This window comes from Heliconius melpomene, chromosome 9 (assembly GCF_056956725.1).
Source record: "Heliconius melpomene rosina isolate 202511_hmr_F chromosome 9, ASM5695672v1, whole genome shotgun sequence".
NCBI lineage: Eukaryota > Metazoa > Arthropoda > Insecta > Lepidoptera > Nymphalidae > Heliconius > Heliconius melpomene.
Genome location: NC_140397.1, coordinates 6,268,907 through 6,290,734, shown reverse-complemented (window position 1 = coordinate 6,290,734; position 21,828 = coordinate 6,268,907). Strand labels below are relative to the sequence as shown.

Sequence of the window (21,828 nt, the reverse complement as noted above, 5' to 3'; positions counted from 1 at the left end):
GTGAAAAGCGGGACTATGCCGCCTGTGCCGGTCCTGAACGGGATATTCAATTTTTAGGCAAAATATCGAGACGTCCGGTAATGCTGGTTGCATAATACATTCAATTGCTAAAAAAGAACATGAGTAACCCCTAAACATTTTTGTTAAACTCTACAATTTTTTTCGATCCGATTTAGCCAAAAATTGTTAAATACTTTTGTTTTACTATATGTTGCATAGATAATAGTTTTTTTAAATAGTGAGTCTTGAAATTGTCTAGTTAAAGGTTTTTTTATTCTTAAAATTTAACTAAATAGGGGAAATTCCGAATAATCAGTTGCTTTTCGCAAAATTCGTAATTACCTACAGGTTATGAAAAAATACTCAGAAATATTCACAACTTTATTTAAGTATATGAAGTTTTATAAAATAAATTATAATACAATTTCTTTTAATTGTGCAAATAATTTTCTCATACGAGTAATATGCAGAATTGACTATAGTTTAATTATATGTGGACATATTGTAAACCAGACACCAGTCACAACTTTGCTAAAAATCTTGGCAAGTAAATTCAGTGGTAATTATTTGTATAATCATATAAAAAGCTAATCAAGATATAAATATGAAATATTGTAGAAAAATAGTAATTTGCAAAGACATTTTTCTTATATCAAAGCATAATAAAATGAAAATTGTACATTATAAAATAATATTTTAATTCAAATATAAAAAGTAACGAAAAAGTATTGCAAATTATGGCAATTTATAAAATTCATAAAAAATCAAGTTATGTATTAAAGATTGTTTTTTTAACTAAAAATGACATTAATTTCAAATAATTTCATCCAATGGACGGATAAGGACGTTAATTTCATCGTTAAAAGATATGATTTTTTAGTTTTATAAAAAGTTTAAAAAACAAAACAGGTTACAGATAATGCAAATCATTTATAAAATAATATAATTAACTTAAAACAATAATCGTTGCACGAAGATAACAACATTCAATTTCAAAATTAAAACTTTTACTAAATCTATATTTTAAGTCGACAATTAAAATAAAAAATATAATCAAAATTAACACAGCATTTTGTTATTCTGCTAAAATAATAGATTGTTCTAGTATAATAAAAAATAATGCGAGTTTTAGTATTAAATCCAAATTAAAAATAATGTTAGTGTATTATTGTTAGGCCTCTATAAAGTAAAAACTCTGTATAATGTGACATGATTTTTTTAATGTAAAAGACAAAGGAAACGAGAGTACGAGTCACCTGATGGCAAGTCGTTATTTGAGTTGCTTTGTTAGTTTGTGTGAAGTCTTGCAAGCTTAATTTTTTTTTGCACAACCCACTTAATATGGAAATCAAATGAAAGGTATTGATTTGTAAAATTAATTTCATTTGATTGAAAAAAATAATGTTTGCAACGTATGTAAAGCAACATCCCTCCCTAAAAGCCTTTATGAGTACCAAAAATATTAAGAAAGTCTTTCGGTTTCCATATTTTGATAACTTTGCAGTTCAAAAAGTAAAATAGGTTGAATACACACTGTGTATAAAATATTTTATTTGATATTAATATAACTGTTTGGTATTTGTAAAAATTCTACAAAACAATTGATAATAGAGATTTTTTCCAATTTATTTACCAACTTATTATAAAGAAATCTATATCGGAATAAGCAGTCCGTACAGTGTCGTTATACAGAGTTTAAACTATATTTTAAATTTAAGAAACTGAAGAAGTTATAATCTTCTGTCTATTCCTAAGAGCATTTTCTAACGATTTCGGTGTAAAAACCGCCATCTTATTTAAAAAACTTTTATTAAAAAATAGTTCAAATTTATATAATATATATGTATATAATAAATTATAATCCAATTATAGTTTTGAACATTATAAATCACAGTTCAAAATTACGTTCATGGCATTCGATGATTAAAAATTATAATTGCATCACTTACTATATTACTTATTATTGTATAAAGTTATATTCTTATAATTAAGTATGTGATTTAGTTATACCTAAGGCATCTAGGACTATTTTATTTAAGAAAAAACTCAAGTATTCATATAAAGTGTAAAACAATTTACATATTTAGGTTTACTTAAAATTATAAAAAAATATTTATATCGTTTTAATATAAATTGTACATGAAATTAATTTACAAAAGTCGCAGGATGGAGGAAATTAAAATTTTATGTTAAGGTTATTTATTATGAGGATCTTTTAAAACATACTACAAATTTTAACAATAATATTTCCGAAAGAAAAATTAAACAAACAATTATTTTTTAATAAGACATTTTTCTTTTATCAATTAACATTGGTTAATAAAACATATTTTTTAATAATTGAAAAAATAAAATTATTTACATTTTAAAATGTTCACTAACAAATATAATGCCGATTGCGTTTATACATTTGTTTATCTAATCTTAAGAAAAAAATATTATAATGTTTAAAACTACAAATAATCTATGTATAAGGCATTACACTAATGTGTAAAAACATTTTTATTGCCACATTAAAAAACCTTGACACGTTTGACAATCACTATATGTACATTAAGGCATAAGACAGAAGAGTCAAATATGACATTACTTTTTTTTTAATTTGCCCTTAGAGGCACTCACTAAACAATCATAATGCCACAATTCGTATATATTGTTATTAGTTTTATAATTATCTGTAGAGCTTAAGGTTGGTTCACACAATCACCATAATACATTAAGGCATCATACGAAAGTGTCAGATATGACGTTACTTTTTCTCAATTTGCCGTCAGAGGCACTGGCTAACAGTCATAATGCCACAGTTCGTATGTAAGTGTCATTTTCGTAGTTTTCTGTGGAAAGTCGTAGAGCTTGTTCTTCGCAGAGAGCGGAGAGTTCTTTAAGCCATTCGTCTAATAGAACGGCGTTAAGAACTGACCGCAGAGCGATAGATTGGTTCCAATAGGCTTCTTGCGTAAATATGGGACGTTTTTGTGAAGGCGAGTTATAAACAGAATTTTGTAGGCTGTGCGAGTTTTGCTGTGATGGTGACACTGTAAATTTTATATTTAAATATTTTTTTAGCTTCACCTGTATTGCTCATGTAGCAGGGCAGAAGGGACCTAGTGTTAGTGTGACACTTCTCAACTCAACTGTAATATTTTCAACTCTCATGTAATATTTTTTTATTTTGTCATATTATATAAACCATATTATGGCCATTTAACAAAATTTTATTATACAGACAGTATAAATAAGTATATATAGTGTTATAATATTCCCTCTGCCTACCCCGCTAAATATGCGGATAGCTGAAACAGCGTAAAGCAATAAAAAAACTATTAAAAGGTGAAGCAAATGAATGAAGGTGGAGTATGAAATTTGGCAGTTATAGCTTATACATATAGAGATAGAGTGCAGAATGCTAATATAAATGTTTATAATATATTAAATTAATAAAACAAATATAAAATACTTCCATATATTTACAATATACCTACTTTTATATAAAGCGACACATATGTTGCTATCGCAACGCGTACATTATGAGTCAAAAGATACAGTTAACGAGATGTAGCCGCCTTGAAGTTTAGAAAGGATGAAATTAGTTCATTAATATTAATAATAATTTATAATATGCGCAGCTAACTTTACTTACACGAAGTCTTTCTGTTGAACATATTAGAGAGGCTCGATGAGAAGCTTCGTCTTTTGTTCTCTACTCTACGGAAGGGCGAGTCGTCTGTGGCGGGTGAATTTGATCGAGCTTTATCTGAATATAAATATTTTTTATTTTGAGAATAAAATTTCGAATAGTATAAAAAATATATTATTAATAAAATGCTGACATAATGTATTATATTGAGTTCTCAGCAGAACTGCCTTCCGAACCGGTGGTAGCTTTTTCGTTCATATGTTTATTCGACGATTCAAAAGTGCTTATAATAGTCTATTTGAATAAAGAATATTTTGAATTTAAATATGCGTATGTAAGGAATATTCAAGAAAATTTATATCATGTATATATACGATGTATACTCGACTCTATACGCAATGCCAATTCGGCGGAAAGTAAGGAACGAACGTGTCTTGTTGGGAAAGGAGTTTGTTAACACTATTTTCTCTCTGCCTATACTACTATATGCGGGATAAAGCGTAAAACTAAACCAATACTCACTCTCATCGGTCGCCTGAACACGGTATTTGACAAGCGTCATTTCCCTTTGTATGAGGAACACGCGCGCCTTGTCGACTAATTCATTACAGTTTTCCAAACCGTCTGTTAGCTCGTCTATTTTTTGTTTTATTCTGCTGAGAATCTGAAAATAAAGAAATGAGATTAGCAAAGTATAGTGCGATCGACGAATAGAGACTCCCATAAACTTAGGTTTCGTACTCAGGAAGAAAATAATGAGAAGTAAGATAAGTAAGAAAGGGCCATTTCATTTCCCTACATTGGTAAAATAAAACGTAACCAAAGTTCCGCAATACTACACGTTATATCTCCAATTCGGAGGAAAGTGGACTAGATAAAATCTTCATTATGTTAATCTTCCAAAACAAAACAAAAAAAAACATTAATACATAAAACTAACCTGAAACAAAGAAGGCACATTCGGTTGCAGCACAGAACCGGGACAAAGTAACAACGCCGTCAATATAGGAGTGGGCATCGACGCCATTTTGCTTAACACACTAGATACACGACATGTTGTCGCTACGTCGTATTCTAGAAAATTCGCCGCCTTTTTGAGTAGACTGAGGAGAAGTGGGCCTGAAATATTTAATGAATTAATTATATTATAAATAATTAAATTATTATTAATAATTAATACTACTTATAATGTAAGAAATGACATAAAATAGTCATTACGCAAAGAAGCGGCTGTTTGATGCCTCCTCGAAGGAATGATTTTTTTTTTTTCCATTGTAATAAGAAGATAGAGCGTGACACCATTTGTTATATATGTTACACTAAAAATAAAAAGTATTTATAATTTTCAAATATAAGTAAGTAAATAATAAGTAAGTACATTACTCTTTTTAATGTTAATTACATTACTCTTTTTTATTGAAAATGATCAATAGAATGAAAAAGGGTCATTACATTGAAGATATTTGCTAAAAAAGGTTGATATTTTTGAGTTAATAATATAAAGAAATTGTTTCTGGACTCACAATTTGCCAAAACATAAGACAAAAGAAAACCAATTTATGTAATTTAAAAAAAGATATCCAGAAATATTAGAAAAGTAAAACAAGTGAAAATAATATAACAAATTTTCATAATGAAAACATTTTTTTACCGATAATTGATTCAGCGCTGACCCGCCAATTCCTCAATCCAGACACCTCATCGTAATCTTTGACATCCTGTATAAGATTGCTCTTAAGAAACAGTTTTCTAAACGAATCCTCCGCATAGCCTTCGTCCTCGTTATCTTCTAATCTGTACCTAAAACTGTCGTAACCGCTACTTTCACCTACAGATGTTAAACTATCATGGTTATCATTATCAAGTTTACTGCTGACATCAGTTAAAAATGTTAAATTTAACTCTTTCCCTTCAGTTTTACTTCGACATGGCGTTTCTACTTTAGTGGTATCACATATTTCGTTTAAAGAACTCAGGCTATTTTGCTCTTTATCTGAATCGCTTTTCGTTTCATCGTTAATTTTAATTTGCTTTTCTAGAATTTTACTTTCTTCGTTTAGAGAACTTAAGCTGTGATGTTCTTTCTCTGACGTATCGCTGGTCTTTAAAGTGTTATATCCACTTGTACATAATGATACTAGACTATCTTGTCTTAGAGGTGGTGTATCTATCTCTTTTGTTTCCTTTGTAGAATTGTTATTTGCCTCTCTTTTCGGCATTGTATCATATTTAAAGCTCCAATTAGCACAAGCTATAGTTCTGGATACTATTTCGTATCGAGCGTCGCAGAGATACGCGTGGTAATTGTGGTATAATGTTTCGTTTGGATTCTGAAAGTTAGGAAATTTTCGTAAATAAGAATCTTGATGCTTGAATAATAACACTTATTGTATTATAAGTAAAATTTTCTTATATATAAAATTATAGTGGTATGTTATTAAAATAAATGTGTAAAGAAATATACATAGTTATTTTTTTTAATCACCAGTGTGAATAATCACCAAATTCAAATAGTAATTTTCTGTATTTATCGCAATCAGCCTCAGATCAGTTTAGGCGAAATTCAAAAGAGATACAATGTCGATATATATACATAATAAAAATTATATTTTTCTCTACTCTCCCAAGAGCCATATCCACAAAGAAAAAAAAAATTTACCCCATAATCAAAATTAACTTCATGGACTAGATTGCTCATGGCTATATCACCGTGGACACCATTAACCCTTCTATTTTCATCATCCCTCCTAAAATCTAACACTCTGCGGCCGCTGAGTGCTAATTCATCCACCCATTTCTTAGTCTTGTCTACCGATCTCATACAACATTTTGGACTTAGGCCTAGCAACGATATCGCAGCTTCTTTATAAGGGTAGGGATCGGACAATTTATTTCGGTATACGGCCATTAAGTGGTTGCCATTTATAAGGTATTTGTATATCAGTTCTATCATGACGTCTTCGCAGTTCAGATCGATTAAAGTTTCCATTAGGCACAGAGTTACGAGTGAGAGCTGAAAACGGAATGTCAAGATTACAATCATGAAAAGTTTATTATTATTGTTTTATCTTATGTACTAAAATACTTGTTTTTTCTGAAAATTTAAAATGTTTCAATTTTAAAAATAAAGCTGTGTTCTACACTTAAAGCAAGCTTCTCATTGCTGTGATTTTAAAGACATCACAGTCTTTATACAAGGCTGGCTAAAAATGTCAATAAAAAATAGGGTATTAGGAGATGCATATTACATTAATAGAGTAGATGGTGTCTTAAGTTCTAGTTCTATTCTTAAGTATCTTAAAACTAGGAAAATATTATTTGCCAGTCGTCGTGGCGCAGTGGCATATTACACAGCGTGTAAATATAAATGTGACGGTCGTGGGTTGATTTTCCACTTAGGGATATTAATTATATTACATTTTAATTTATATAATAATAAGACAATGCGTGATACCGCCTCACAGAATATATTGAAAATTCGGCGGAAAGTGGGGATTTGAGTGTCCTGTGTCTGTCTCCCACTGTTTACTGTGCTAGAAGCGGGATACGGAGTATACATGAAACATAAAAAAAACCTTATAAATAAAAAACTTACATGATTATTTCCTTCCAACCTCCCTAGCAGTACATCGATAACTTTGACACCGTCATATTCGTAGGTGAACAAAAAGTGTAGAATCACTTTTAAGAGTCCCCCCGAGGTTACGCATCGTAACAACAGTTCCAAATACGCCATGGCCGTCGCTTGTTCTATACACTCACTCTGTAAATTTTCCGCTCGTTTCTATCGTTCCACGATTAGATTGGCGGTTGAGTGACAGTTATTTGGAATCGGGTTATATTAAAACGAAGGAGGGTTTATTTGACAAAAAAAACGTAATTAAATAAAGGTATATTAGTTTAAAACAAAGAAAGTAATTGAATAACGGAATTTTGTTAGTTTTAGGCTATGTTTTAAGGTTATTTGGCGAAGCTGGTGCTTGGTTACATAATTATGCACAATCGAGTGATGGTTAGTCTTACGTATTTAGGTTTACAGATATTTAATATACTCTTTTTGGGGTTCAAAATAGTAATATTGCTAATAATAATCTAAAATAAAAAACAAACAAAAAATACTCTCATATTTAATGGGTTTCTGAAAATGGAGCGAAATAAAAAGCGAAAATGGCACAAAATGATAGGGAACTATGGGATGATCGAAGGCGAAAGGTCAACACACTGTCACTAAACCGTGAACCTGGCGTGACAGATCCATGTAAAAAATGTGAAATCTCTTTATACGCTAAAATTAATAAAATAAATTCCCTTTTACTTTAAATGTTACATAGTATATAGTGAATTCGCTTCGAATTTAAATGAACTTTAGTCAATTTTAGAAAGATATAAAATACTTTATTTATATTAAATTAGAAAAACCAAAATTCGTTACAAAAAGATTTCACATCATGTCCATTACCATGTGTCACATATGTCACGAAACCCATGACTGTCATTTTATAAAAAATATCATATTATAAATAATAATATTTTTTCCATCTTATATTGTGATGTTTATCTGGATAAACATACATAGATAAATATAAAAAAATACACAAACATACACATAAAAATATAAAAAAATGTCTTGAGCCCATTAACAGTCACAATTATTATACAATAGAACTAAACTATACTTTTATGTATAAGCTCAGAATATTATTATTATGTTATTTGTTTCTTTTTCTGTATAAAGTGGAAATATATTAAAATATTATTTGATTAGAAATTTCAGCTATATCACAATAAGCAACAAAATATAGCTTTAGTTAATTTGTAAAATATGCAAAGTTGATATAAAACTTAGGTAATTTCGATTAAATAAAAGGTAAATTTGGTTAATAATAAGTACTTCAAATCAGAAAATATTCGCCTTCGTTATATTATATAATATATTTACATAAAAAATCTTATATGGTATAATTATTTAATTATATTTACAATTTTGGTAGTCAGTCAATATTTAGAAATTCCACACTTTTATAAAACACATGCAGTCAAACACACAATTGTGTAATGAAAACCTTTAGCCCCTATATAGATAATATAGAAATTGATATCATAAAAAAATTCAAAAATTATGAAAAGGACATAGTAATATCTTTAAAACACTAATTCAATAAAAATCCATTTGACGTAGTTGACGTCGATTTTTATTTATTTTTCGTTTAAAGAACATGTCGTCTAGTTTTTAGCCTTAGCATTAATAAGTGTAAAAATTATTACTGATTATAGAAAAAAACATGGTTGATTCCTTGCTTGTGTTAAAATTTATATCATTAAGTGATTTTTCTACTTTAAAGGTTAAATTTGAAATGTTTCATTTCACTATATTAATATTATTAATAATTTGAAAGTGCTTTAATAAATGTTATAATTTGTCGACTTAGTTTCATTTATGTATGTATAAATGAACAATGAGTACTTCTAAGTAAAATATATTTAAAAATGGTTTATATGATATCAATTTCCATATATTCCGTGTACGTTTTAAATATACAAATATATGTATATTACAGTACGGTCGATATGTTGTGGCCGCGTTGGGTTAGCTTTTTGGCTTTTTAAATCAGCCATCTACAGTTAAGTTCAGAGCGGCTACGACTTGTCAACCGTTCTATATATAGTATTTAAAAATTACCTGTAACAACGCCGGCCCCATAACTGGTACTAAGAAACCTTGATAAAGTAGGTCTAATAAATGTTTTCTGATTGACGGGTGCGCGACCTGTTTTGAAATGAAAAATTAAGAATTATAAAGCAAGGTTTATAGAATTTTCTGAGAAAGGTTAAAGTAATCTAAACACAATTATAAAATTGTCGCTGTCTGTACATTGAATATATGACTAACTTGATTTTAACTAATAAATGTTATTCTTAATCAGGATTAATGGAGTACGTTACTTAAAAAAAAATAGTATTCGAACCTGCGCTACGGCGTTGCAAAATTCCAACGAATCTATAAACAATGTCAGTTTGTGCACGCGGTTGACGTCGTCGGGAGCGAGACGCGCCGCCGAAAGCGAGCGCGGCAGTAGCGAGTACAAACCGCTTAGACCTGAAATATATTATTAAAATGGCGTTAAAGAAAATGAACAGTAAGAAACTTGACTAACTACTGACTGACTAATTGCTGTCGTTAAGCATTTGAATTATCGAAAATCCGGATAATTGAATATATGAAGGAAAGCGGATTTGGTGCATATCGATATCCTAATTCGTACATTTGCGCTTGCTTCTTTTAATATCGCTTATGACGTCAAGGTTGAAAGATCTGTCAATACCAATGTATACATTGCAATATGTCAATTCGTTTGTTTAACACTGTTGTTGTATTGTCGTTCAACACATCATGGCGGCTTGCAATATTGTGTACTTTTATTTTTTCTAAATAAAACTTTATCCTACACTTTATTTATGGGTTTCACTAATTAGATACATGATTTTATTGTTTTTATTAGCTGTTATCATGCCTATTAATTATCACTAACTCATCTTTTTATGACAGAAACAGTAATACTTTCTACTATTTTACCAGTATTCAACAACGGGTAAACGTTTCCCGCTAACAAACAACGCACTAGTGTTGCCACTAGCGCGTTGCTTGTTCGGCGAGATTACGTCGGAATCTATTTTTTTTACTATTATTTCCTACCATCTACCACTTTGTACCATCTACCATTTTCTACCAACTCACCAGTAGCCAATATAGGGCAAGCGTTTCCCGCCAACAGACAATGCGCGAGCGGTGGACATTTCGCCGACATTTTGGCGCACAATAAAAACGCATCCCGCGCTACTGAGCCGGCGGAGCCTTCTCTATGCACTGACGATAGTAAGAGACGGCCTATTATGAATCTGTGAATTAAAATGGTTAAATTTTAGTCGATATAGTTTTTAATGCTATATAATTATAATATTGGAGCTGTCGTGGCGTGACACTTGGTTGCCTCTGCCTACTTTGCTGTATAACCTGATACAGGTTGAAAGTATAAAAAAAATACATAATTCCAGTTAAAATACAAAACATTTTGACACTATAAAATTTTGGTACAATTTTTTTATGAGCAAAAACCGTGAACTGCAGATTTTAGAAAGCCATATTATGATTATGCGCTATGGTTACAGATTTCTATCCTCAGTAGAGGTAACTTAATCAGTAATTTTTTGTAATTTCTTCTCTTAATAAAATATTTGTTTAGCTTCACATGTTAGGTTAGGTTAACATTAAAAATCAAAAACTTAAATATAAGTTACAACTTGTATTTATAGTTATTGTAGTGTCCATATTCTATAAAAGTGCAAAATATACTCACTCAGCCTGTGAACCATTTTTAGTTTCCGTCATCAGAAAGAATAAATCGATAAACCTCATGTTCTGCATTAACACTACACATAATTGGTTTAGCACTGCAACCAGTTGACCTGCAACGGTAATAGTATTATAATTAATAATTACCCACATAATATATTAGAAACTATGAAAATATAGACAAGTTTTTATAAAATGCAAAAGAAATGAATTATTGGAAGATAGTAGTATAATGTTACAAAGCAGTCCATTATAGTGATAAATGCGAAAAAAGTATTAACAATAATATTTATAATTGGATTAAATATTGTATCATTTTTTTTTCTTCTCGCATTTTTTAAATAAATTTTAGAATCCAGAGGAAATCTAGTGTTAAGACACTCCGCTCCCCGCTTTACGCACTATTTTTGAGACTAAAGAATTATATTTTAAGTATGTTAGGTCTTACTTTCTAAATTCGCTGGCGGTATCTGATTTCTGAATCCTTGTAAAAGTTTTAATAGCGGCCGTAAAAATGGCTCCGCTGCTATTACCTGTGGAGTAAACGAAAAATAATAAGAGGCTATAAACATAATAACAACATTATAGCGCTTTATTTTTAAATATGGATATGGTTTCAAATTCAGGGAAATATAGTAGAATGGGAGAATAAAAAAAATAACATTATTAATACACACCTGTGAACTGTAATGGTTGACTAGGTTTCCAAACAGCTTGAGCTGTTCCAATCGGACGGCATTTTCGTATCTAAAACAATTAAAAAAATTTATGAAGTATGACAATATATTTGCATAACTGTTATTTATAGGGTACATATTTAAATAGCATATTAAGCCGCTCTCAAATCTGATATCGCTCTTAAGTTATCGTTGTCATTCATAAAATACATATCTATGAATGAAAACGGCATCTCAAGCTCCATCTCAGACTTGAAAGCGATTTATAAATACGAGCCTCAATATTACGCGGAACAAAAAAGACCAACGTAAAGTACCTAATAACGCAAAAGATAACATTTATATTGTAATCCTTAATTTTATTAATATTTTAAAAATCCTTTTTTTCACTAAACGATCTTAATATGTTAAAACACGATAGATTATAGATTTGAACTCGTTACTTATCGATAATTAATTTTGATCAGAAATACTATAAGTTCCTAATTAAGTAAATACTGTTATGTTTTTTTTTCATTATATTTATTATCTAGAGTGTCGAGCAGTTCATATCTCTTCATAATTAATATGATTGATTAAATATTGTCAAATGATAAACTAAATAAATAAATTCTCAGATAAATATATTTTTGTTGATATAGTTCTACAAAGAAAATAATACAAAATGGTAAATCATATATATTAAAATATATAAAAGGACTTGTCCTCACTGACTGAGGTAAGACGCACGCACAGCCGTAACCGCTGATGGTAGACACAAGAAATTTGGAGAAATGTTTACTTTCGTAATCTGGACATCCACTAAGAAGGGATTTTGGAAAATTTTAACCCTAAAGGGGCGAAATAGGGGTTGAAAGTTAGTATGGAAAAAAAATTAAATCGGCACCGATTCTTATAAAATTTGAAATTCAGACTCTTAAAAGTATTTAATTGAACACGTGTTTCATGGTTTTCTAGAATTCTTTCCATAAGGGTGCAAATAAGGGGTTGAAAGTTTGTATGGAAAAATTCTTAAATCGCCACCGATGTTTATAAAATTTGAAATTTAGACTCTTAAAAATATTTCATTGAACACATGTTTCATGGTTTATTAGAATTCACCCCTAAATACGTAAGCGAAGCTGCGCGCGTCCGCTAGTATTAAATAACAAGAAATGGCAATTCAATTAGTTAATTAGATGTTTGCGTAAAAATTACGAGGCAATAAAGTCAAGATCGCCGAAAAGAATGATAAATTATGAATGTACTAAGTAGATCGTAAAAAAATATATTAAATTTATATTTTATAATATTATTTTCTACTATGGACTTAAACCAGAAGAGAATGAGAAAAGGAAGATGGAACAACACTTTTTTTGGTCTTTCTCAGAGAAGCCGAAAAAGTTATAATAGAGAATATAATGTATTTTTTTATTATTGAGAATATATGATAGAATTAACAATTCATATAATTTATAAAAACAACGTAGCATGTAATATTTTTTCTAAAACGAGCGGTACTTTTGTATACAAAACCAATTATGTTCTAAACACTAATTAAGCTAATTACTCATAAAACACTTTCTAGATTTAGATGAAGAATTTTTGGAATATTTCGAATTAAATTACAATTAAGTACATTCTGTAATAAAGATTATTTTTTAACTAGCGACCCTATTGCGGCTTCGCCCGCTTTTACTACTGGATTATTCATATAATGTATGTTTGCAAAGCACTTAAGATAATGTGAAAATTAATTAAACCCTAATGCAACCCGCATTTTCGTAGTTTCAATAAGGATTTTCCAATTGTTTTACACAGCAAGGATTTTTTAGTAGGTACCGTAATTTTAAATCTGTGCTACTAATCTTTTCAAGTACTTATTAAAATATATTTAAATTACTATTAGATAGTTAAATGACATTAAATAATACATTCAACTCGAATTATCCAATAGGTGCAAACGCATCTAAATCTTCGTTGCTATAAAGGCAGGCGGGTTCTTTTTTTCGACCTTGTGGTTAATGCTGAAGAGGGTATTCTGTCCCTGATGAAAAGCAAGCACTACGTGGCTGCCTGTGACGAAAATTAAATAGAATGCATCGGCCGGGAATTGAACCCGGGCTGCCCGCGTGGCAGGCGAGCATTCTACCACTGAACCACCGATGCGTGTAAGGCAGGCGGGCGCGGCGGACTCGCTTGCATAAGCATAACGTCGCGAGGCGCGTTTCGCAGCAATTTTTTAATATTGTAACAACTTCTAAAGTACTTATTAAAATGAAAAACAGAAAAGACAGTTTTGATCTACATTAAATGGCCAACGTAACTAATATACTTATTTATATGCTGAGAGTACGGGATAAGTGAAACTTGACTCGATACAGTTCATGTGTGAACGGCGTGATGTGTCAATAATTAAATGCGTTTTTCTCTAAAACTATTCGCAATTTTGAAATAGTTTAAAAAGCAAATTTTATCTTCGTTTAACGTAGAAATTTAATAAAGTATTTTAAAGGATAAGGATTAATACCATTATGGAAAAATATCCCTCACAATAAAAAATATATTGAAATTACTATTTTTAGACAGAAATATGATCACTACACGTTATTCTTAAAAGATACGAATATTCCATCGCGGACTTTTTTGTAGATCTTATTAAGAGGAACAATACTCTAGTACATTTTTTTCATGTAGTATTTACCATTAAAGCAGCGCATGCCCCAAAGTGTCTCAGCGGGTAGGACTTTATACACATTTATCGTATTTATGTTAATTTACATAAGAATGTACAAATAATAAACTATATATAAACCTTCCCTGAGAAATACTCGACCTAACGGTGAAAACCGCGTCCAAATCCGTTGGGTGGTTTAGAAGAAGAAGAGTTAGAAAGTTCAGACAGACACAAAAAGCGACTTTGTTTTATAAGATATAGGATAGGATATGGCAATTTCATGTTTAAAATATATATATATTCATTTTTATGTATACTTAATTCGTGTCAGCTTAATCTTATTAAATTACACGTCTAGTTCACACTTTCCATACAATTTAATTTATTATGATTTATTTATTACGACTTTGAAAAGTACAAAAGACAGTGCCGTAACGGCATTTATAATATTTTAATGACTTTTAATTATAATGCAATAGTTATTATATATCTAGTGTGTTTTAAGAAACATCACTAATAATTTGGAACTAGACCATTCCATTTTTTATTTTGACCGTGCAGTCACTGGAAATCGCTGAAAAAAAAACTTTTTAATTACTAATTGCCTGTTTAAAGCAGTGAAAGTTTCTAGCAGATAAAAAATAATATATAAGGTCATATTTTGCTAAAGGCATACAGAGGTAAAAAATAAGGGTAGTATTTATAAATCGTGGTCAATAGTATCTCAAGTAGATCTGAAGACTTGAGAGCCTATTGTAAATATGGACCTAAGATCAGTAAGATCTATAATGCAAGGCAAATTATTACAGCTAAATTATTTCAAGACATAAGTATCTATTCGTCATATAAAAGTATCGTTTCTTAAATATATATATATATTTTAATATATATCTATATCAATTTTGTCAATATTAAAAGGTGTCGTTAAAAACGATTGAGCAACAAAGAGCTAGCCTGTTAGTATTCAGTGTTTATATTATTGTTTTCCTTACTTAGTCGCAGTAATTGTCATCGCCTGTAATAGTATCCGTTTGCGTGTAACATGAATGCTTATAAAATAAATTATAGCAATATCTTTAACAATATTCGTTATATATGAAAATTTCGATTTTTTTTGTTGTAATTTGAGGACTTACAACGTTAAGGTTATATATGTTTGCACGTGCATGTGCGGTGAACACAATAGCGCAATAGTTGTGGGTTCGATTTCCTTGCTCTAGTAACAAAAACAAAGCGCTGCGCTGACTTCCGCCAATCAACACGCAATTCTTAGAAATATTCATTGGAGAGTGGGGACGGAGTTTGTTAACACTAGGTTCCCTCTGTCTACGGAACCGGAACCTGATGCTGTATGTAGGATACAATGTAGAGCCTAAAAAAATACGGTTATAATTGCGATTGACACTATTTTATATAACGAAATTTAAGTTTTAATAAATAATCAACACTTTAAATTAAATTTGAACCAACAAATATGTTTCATAAAAACTTGCATTTATCCATTAAACACGTGTTTTATAACAAAAAAATAACTATATTAGTAGTTGCTTTACGTCTATCGGCAAAACAACGGAACCGGTAGTTGATAACAAAATAGTAAGTCAACTAGACGGAAGGTCAATCTTGAAATGAGTAATTCAATATTTTATACAAACTAATATCTATCTAGATCGCTTTTTAATATAATATTTATGTAATACAAAGAGGTCAAGGAACTTTAATCAATTTTCGTTGTAGGAACGTTCTATAATTTATATGGACGACATTAATAACCGCCTGAATGGTCCTTAAATAATTAATTATTTTTGAACTACAATTTTTATTATATATATATATATATAAATAAAAATTACTTTCACGCTGTATACCGCACATAGCAGCGTAAGCATAGAGAATCTGAGAAGAAGATACTTCCGTTGCCCATTTCCGCCGATTTCTGGAGGTATCGTGTGTTGGGTGGCTGAACTCAACGCCGCGCGTTACCAGAGCGAGTAAATGAAATATTAAATATGTTATTATTTTCGAGTGGCAATCGAACCCACAATCTGTGGCGCTTACAGTCGCACGCTTGTATCTCTGCGCCACGACTGGCCTTAAATATACTCATAACGTTTATTATACACTAGCAGACCCGGACGCGGCTACGCCTGCTTGAAATATAAGAATATAATTTCTATAGAAATATAATTTCAATCTAGATGAAATGCTAAAAGTGACTATTCTATTTATTTTCATAAGGATGAATATCAAAATGACGCGGTAACGAACGCGTTCGCGTAGCGACGACGGTTGTTATTAACATGGCAGAATAAATTGCATGTCAAATTAGAAAGTATTTTAATATATTAGTATATATGTGTAATGTAATATTATATAGCCTATAGCACTTCTGAAGAATGCAGCTTTCATACAAAACAAAAACAAAGTAAATTGATCCAGTAGATCCAGAGATCTTAGCGTTCAAACAAACAAACAAACCAACAAACAAACAAACTCTTCCGCTTTATTATATTAGTATAGATAGTATAGATAGTATATAGTATATAGTATATATAGTATAGTATATATAGTATAGTATATATATAGTATATAGTATATATAGTATAGTATATATAGTATAGTATATATATAGTATATAGTATAGATATATATATTTCAAATCTATATAATAAATGTTATATGTTATGAATATATAGTTTTTACAGAAGAATATATTCCATTTGGTAATAAACAAAGAACATTATTGTAATTTTTACATTACCTATAGGTATGAGATATGAAAAATTTTATATTAATGTCTACATTTATCTTATAATAAGATACCCTACATAATATTTTGTAGGACAATTAGCGAATTAAAGCATAACCTTAATATCAAGTCTAGTTCAGATAAAAGAGTCGCTTATCACGCGTCGGTTGTCTCGAAACCCGAAGCACGTCAGTCAGTAGGTAAATGATTCACGCAGGAAACAAAAACAAATAATATAAATAGTTGCGGGTACTTTAAAAAGTAATTATGATAAATATGCATATGTGCATAAATTATAATTCTTTGAAATGATGATTATGATAGATGTTTTTTGTTCCAGGAAACGTTTTTTAGTTTTAAAAGATATCCTACGTTTGTAAATTAAGCACCATATTTTATATAAGTATAGCAGGTATAATTTTACGATAAAATATTTTAATCCCTTTGCTATTTCAATAAAAACAATCAGAAATAGGAATCATTATTTTTTTACGTTCACGCTTGTATCCCACGCATAGCAGAGTAGGCAGAGGGAACCTGTTTTCATTAAAAACTTACGTTTTCCATAATTGGCCGAATTTTCAAGGCATTAGGACGCCCGAGCGAAAAAATGAATTTATTAGATTATTAAATACCTCAGTGGACATCGAACTCACAACCCATCACGTTTAGTCTGTGACTGTAAACAAGCGTGTCAAATGAATCAAATGATAAAAAAACTATACAAATTATACTTACATTCCAGTACATTTGGACCATTCGTATAATTTATCGAGGAGATTCTCGCTCAACAGGTACTCCAAGCAGGCGGCGGGGGCGGGCACGTGGTTGATCTCTCGCGCCCTAGCCTCCAACACCAATAGAGTGGTTAGCTGTTCTAGATGATTGACAACGCCCAGGACGTCATCGTGGAGGTGTTGGGGCTAGAAATAAATGATTATAATTAGTAATAGCAATTTAAGTTTCTTTCCTGTAGGTACGGCATCCTGTCATATGTACATGAAAAGAACATAGAATATATAGACTCAAAACACACATTCCGAATAATAATAAAAGTCTAACTTCGTGGTATAGTGTATTGGGTAGTGTCTCACTAAAACATGAAAGTCAGCGTACATCTACAAAATAATTTGTGAATATAGTGAGTGAGTGAGAATAGGTTCTCTGTAGTAATTATTTTTCAGTTTGAGCACTCAATGCCTCGAGTGGAAATCGAACCTAGAATGGGTATATTATAATTTATAATTAAAATTAAACTAAGAAATTCAAAACACAAAAATTCTTATGTAGCTCTGGGACTGTATGTTACACATAACATGATTTCAACATTCTAAGATGATTAGTCATAAACAAGTTTCATTCATCAAAAGAAAATTTAACTCTTTTGTTCTACAGAAGAAGTGTTGTTTTACGTTTTAATATTTTCTATTTTTAGATGTAGCAAAAATATTTAATATAAAGAAGCCATTGAAATTTAAAAACTTATTAATTTTAACATAGTTTATTGTATTTTAGTAAAAATATGAAAATTTATAGTAATGTAGGAATGTGTACATATTACACATAGCCTTGTAATTTTTTAGGAGACAAAAACAATAATGTGAATAAATCTTGAAATGGATTTGAGGTCATATTATGAATAACAATTAAGTTACTATATACTAACTACTACAGTGAATATATACTACTGCCTTGTCCAATTTTGCCGAACAGCCAAAATTCATCGCTGCCATATTGTCTTGCCATTTTATCTTGCCATTTTATCTTGCCATAGCAGGGAAATTAAAAATAATTAATTATCAATAATTATATATTATTGAAGATTTATTTAAAGTTAGAATCATTATCCCACTGCACTATGATGGCTTCAAATGGTATAATAGACTATAATTAATTTTAGCTTCACACTGAATCCCACACATATCAGGGTTGGCGGAGGGAACTAATGAAGCTAGTGTTAATGCACTCCGGTCCCATTAAGACACTTCCGTTACCTGCTTTCTGCTGAATTGTGGAGGCATTGCATGTTGAGTGGTGAAACTCTATACTAATCTTTGCCTACTTATCAAATAATATATAAGACAATTATTTACATACAAAAAAAATATATTTACCTGTGATTTAATTATAATTTCATGTGCTTGCTGCCAATGTTTACAAAAAGAGTTGTAGCACGCCTGAGGTTCGTAATCATGTCGTGGGTCGAGAGACCGCGAGAGCTGACGCGCCAGCGTCTTCGATGTGGTTCGCAACCAACTCATTTTGTTAGACTATTTCATTGTAACCTGTTTATATTTTGATAATTAGTATATTAGTATACACATTTTTTGGCTACACATTATATCCCGCATATTGGAGGGCAGGCAGAGGGGTTTAAGAAGGCTCCCTACATTATCTACCGTTCCCCACATATTGCCCAATTTTGAGAAGTTGAGGGAACAAACTCAGCACTGTTATTTGTCTACCAGAGACCTATATGCTTCATAATACATAATAGATTTCAGCATAATACAGTTTATTTTGATTAATTTGCCTTTTAATATATACTTCTAATTTATCTTCAGACATCTAAGGTTACAGATTTAGTTGTTTACCTCTTCCTCATTTAAAAACACATTATGTGTTTGCTACCATTACTGAATTTGTATTACTCAAAGGAGGAAATGAAAATATTTCCATAATATAACAGCTATATTATATACATAAAAATGTTGCTCCAAAAATGTGTTAATATTGTTTTATTTGTTATTTTAACTTATTCTTAATTTAATCTTTTAATCTATATGAAAAATATTGCTTCTTGAGTGGCAGAATGCAATGTGCTTTGTCTTGCCAGAGTGGGAAAATTAATCTTCTTTTACAATGTGATGGTTATCATTTCAATCTCCTGAGGAATGGGTTTTTTCTTGACGATTGAACTCTATCATGGAGCCTTATTATTTTAAAGGAAAGATAATTTTGTTTATCTGGTTTACTAGTCATTCAATTAATTTATTTAAAAAAAAATGTAAATTAATTAAATTTTACTTTACATATGAAAACCCTAAAGAAATAAATATAGAAAGTAAGTATTTTGAATTAACACTCATTATAGATATATTGCAATACAATGAGTTCAATAGATAGAACTTTCACTATCAGCCAGAACAAGAAGTCTATACAATGACATGCTATATTATAAAAACATCAGATAAAACCTGTGTGAGAATATAGAGTAATAGAATAGTGAAATTTTAGTAGGAATTCACAAATATTTTAATTAGAAAGTAATTATAAGTTATCATTTGTATTTGGTTGTAGTCAATAATTACTTTTAATTACAACTGGTTCAGTAATAAACATTAAGTAAGATATAATATTTATAAATTTAGTATAATTTGAAAGTTTGCTACAAGATTCGGAGAAGATTGTATAATGAAGTGTGATGAAAGAGGATGACAAAGTAGTAAGGACATTGTTGGACCTTGACATTACAAGCAACTAAATTTACCATTTTATTCGTAAACATTTATTTAGGCAAGTCAAATGTGTAAATTAAGTAATTCAACAAATTCACGTACGTTAAGGAAGACTGTCAAGTCGAAAATAGATGCAGCGGCCACAAAATAAACCACAAGAGCACTGTTACATGATACGCAATATTCACTATCGATAATAGCAACCCCGCCGCCAAATAATAACTTATTTAAAACACTTTTTCACAGTTGAAACTTCATTTGTTTGTCTACTATTGATGTTTTGTATTGCTTTTAACTTAAAACTTGTAGATCCTCATAAAAAACGATTACGATTCAGAAAAAAGGCAAAACAACCGTACTTGAGCATGACATATGACATCACTGAACATTGACATTCTATTTTTGGGTTGCCAGCTCATCTGCTTAGGATAATTTATTACTAATTATTGTTCAAATAGAAAAGAAAATAAAAATTATTAATAAAATTAAAATGTATTATCAACATTATCGTGAATCGCCTTTGTTGAGTTAAGTTATTACTGACATATCAAATTAAATACCATCTTTATTGAAAGTTTATCACAAAGTACAAAATGTCAAAGCATCAAAAGTTTATAGTAGACATAAGCGCTAATGTGGAATTGCTCAAATTTAAAATACAGGCGTATCGTACAATAGCATAAGAATATTCTCGTTCAGTTCAATTCTTAATTTATGGCGTTTCGAGCGTGCGAAATATTCTTTTTCTATCTCTTATTAATGTTCATAGTCTTTACCAGCTACGTTAAATTTATTATTAAGCTAAGCTATCTATTGTTAAGCCTTACTTTACTTACGCTATGGGAACTAATAGACGTTTGTGGTATTTAAATATAACAAACTAGCGGACGCGCGCAGCTTCGCTTGCGTATTTAGGGGAAGAATTCTAGAAAACCATGAAACATGTGTTCAATTAAATACTTTTAAGAATCTGAATTTCAAATTTTATAAGAATCGGTGCCGATTTAATTTTTTTTCCATACAAACTTTCAACCCCTTATTTGTACCCTTAGGGGGAAAATTCTTGAAAACGTTGAAACACGTATTCAATTAAATACTTTTAAAAATCTAAATTTCAAATTTTATAAGAATCGGTGCCGATTTAATTTTTTTTCCATACAAACTTTCAACCCCTATATCACCCCTCTGGGGTTAAAATTTTTCAAAATCCCTTCTTAGTGGATGTCCAGATTCCGAAAGTAAACATTTGCCCAAATTTCATGTTTCTACCATCAGTGGTTACGGATGTGCGTGCGTCTTA

General features: G+C 30.2%; 1 protein-coding gene across 2 annotated transcripts; it reads right to left on the bottom strand.

Annotated features, from left to right (window-relative positions):
* Nucleotides 1-367: 367 nt before the first annotated feature.
* On the bottom strand, nucleotides 368-20,905 carry LOC146536373 (FHIP family protein GJ17503-like). 2 transcript variants are annotated; one of them, XM_085190460.1, is made up of 16 exons: nucleotides 20,631-20,905; nucleotides 19,185-19,355; nucleotides 17,809-17,993; nucleotides 11,666-11,735; nucleotides 11,437-11,521; nucleotides 10,993-11,101; nucleotides 10,374-10,534; nucleotides 9,604-9,734; nucleotides 9,318-9,404; nucleotides 7,233-7,421; nucleotides 6,297-6,650; nucleotides 5,289-5,967; nucleotides 4,578-4,756; nucleotides 4,160-4,301; nucleotides 3,641-3,754; nucleotides 368-3,035 (listed from the first exon to the last, which is right to left on the bottom strand). In XM_085190460.1, exons 2-16 carry the CDS (start codon nucleotides 19,329-19,331, stop codon nucleotides 2,791-2,793), a joined length of 2,877 nt encoding a protein of 958 aa, XP_085046586.1. In that variant the 5' UTR covers nucleotides 19,332-19,355; nucleotides 20,631-20,905; the 3' UTR covers nucleotides 368-2,790. The 2 variants fall into 2 exon arrangements, with proteins under 2 accessions (XP_085046586.1, XP_085046587.1); XM_085190461.1 differs by having other exon boundaries at nucleotides 7,233-7,400.
* Between the last annotated feature and the right edge of the window lie 923 nt (nucleotides 20,906-21,828).

Coding starts and splice junctions, on each gene's coding strand:
- LOC146536373 (XM_085190460.1), bottom strand. CDS start 19,331: ATGAGTTGGTTGCGAACCACATCGAAGACGCTGGCGCGTCAGCTCTCG. Junction 11,102..11,436: donor ACCGCCAGCGAATTTAGAAA/GTAAGACCTAAC, acceptor TTACCGTTGCAG/GTCAACTGGTTGCAGTGCTA. Junction 3,755..4,159: donor TGTTCAGGCGACCGATGAGA/GTGAGTATTGGT, acceptor ATTTATATTCAG/ATAAAGCTCGATCAAATTCA.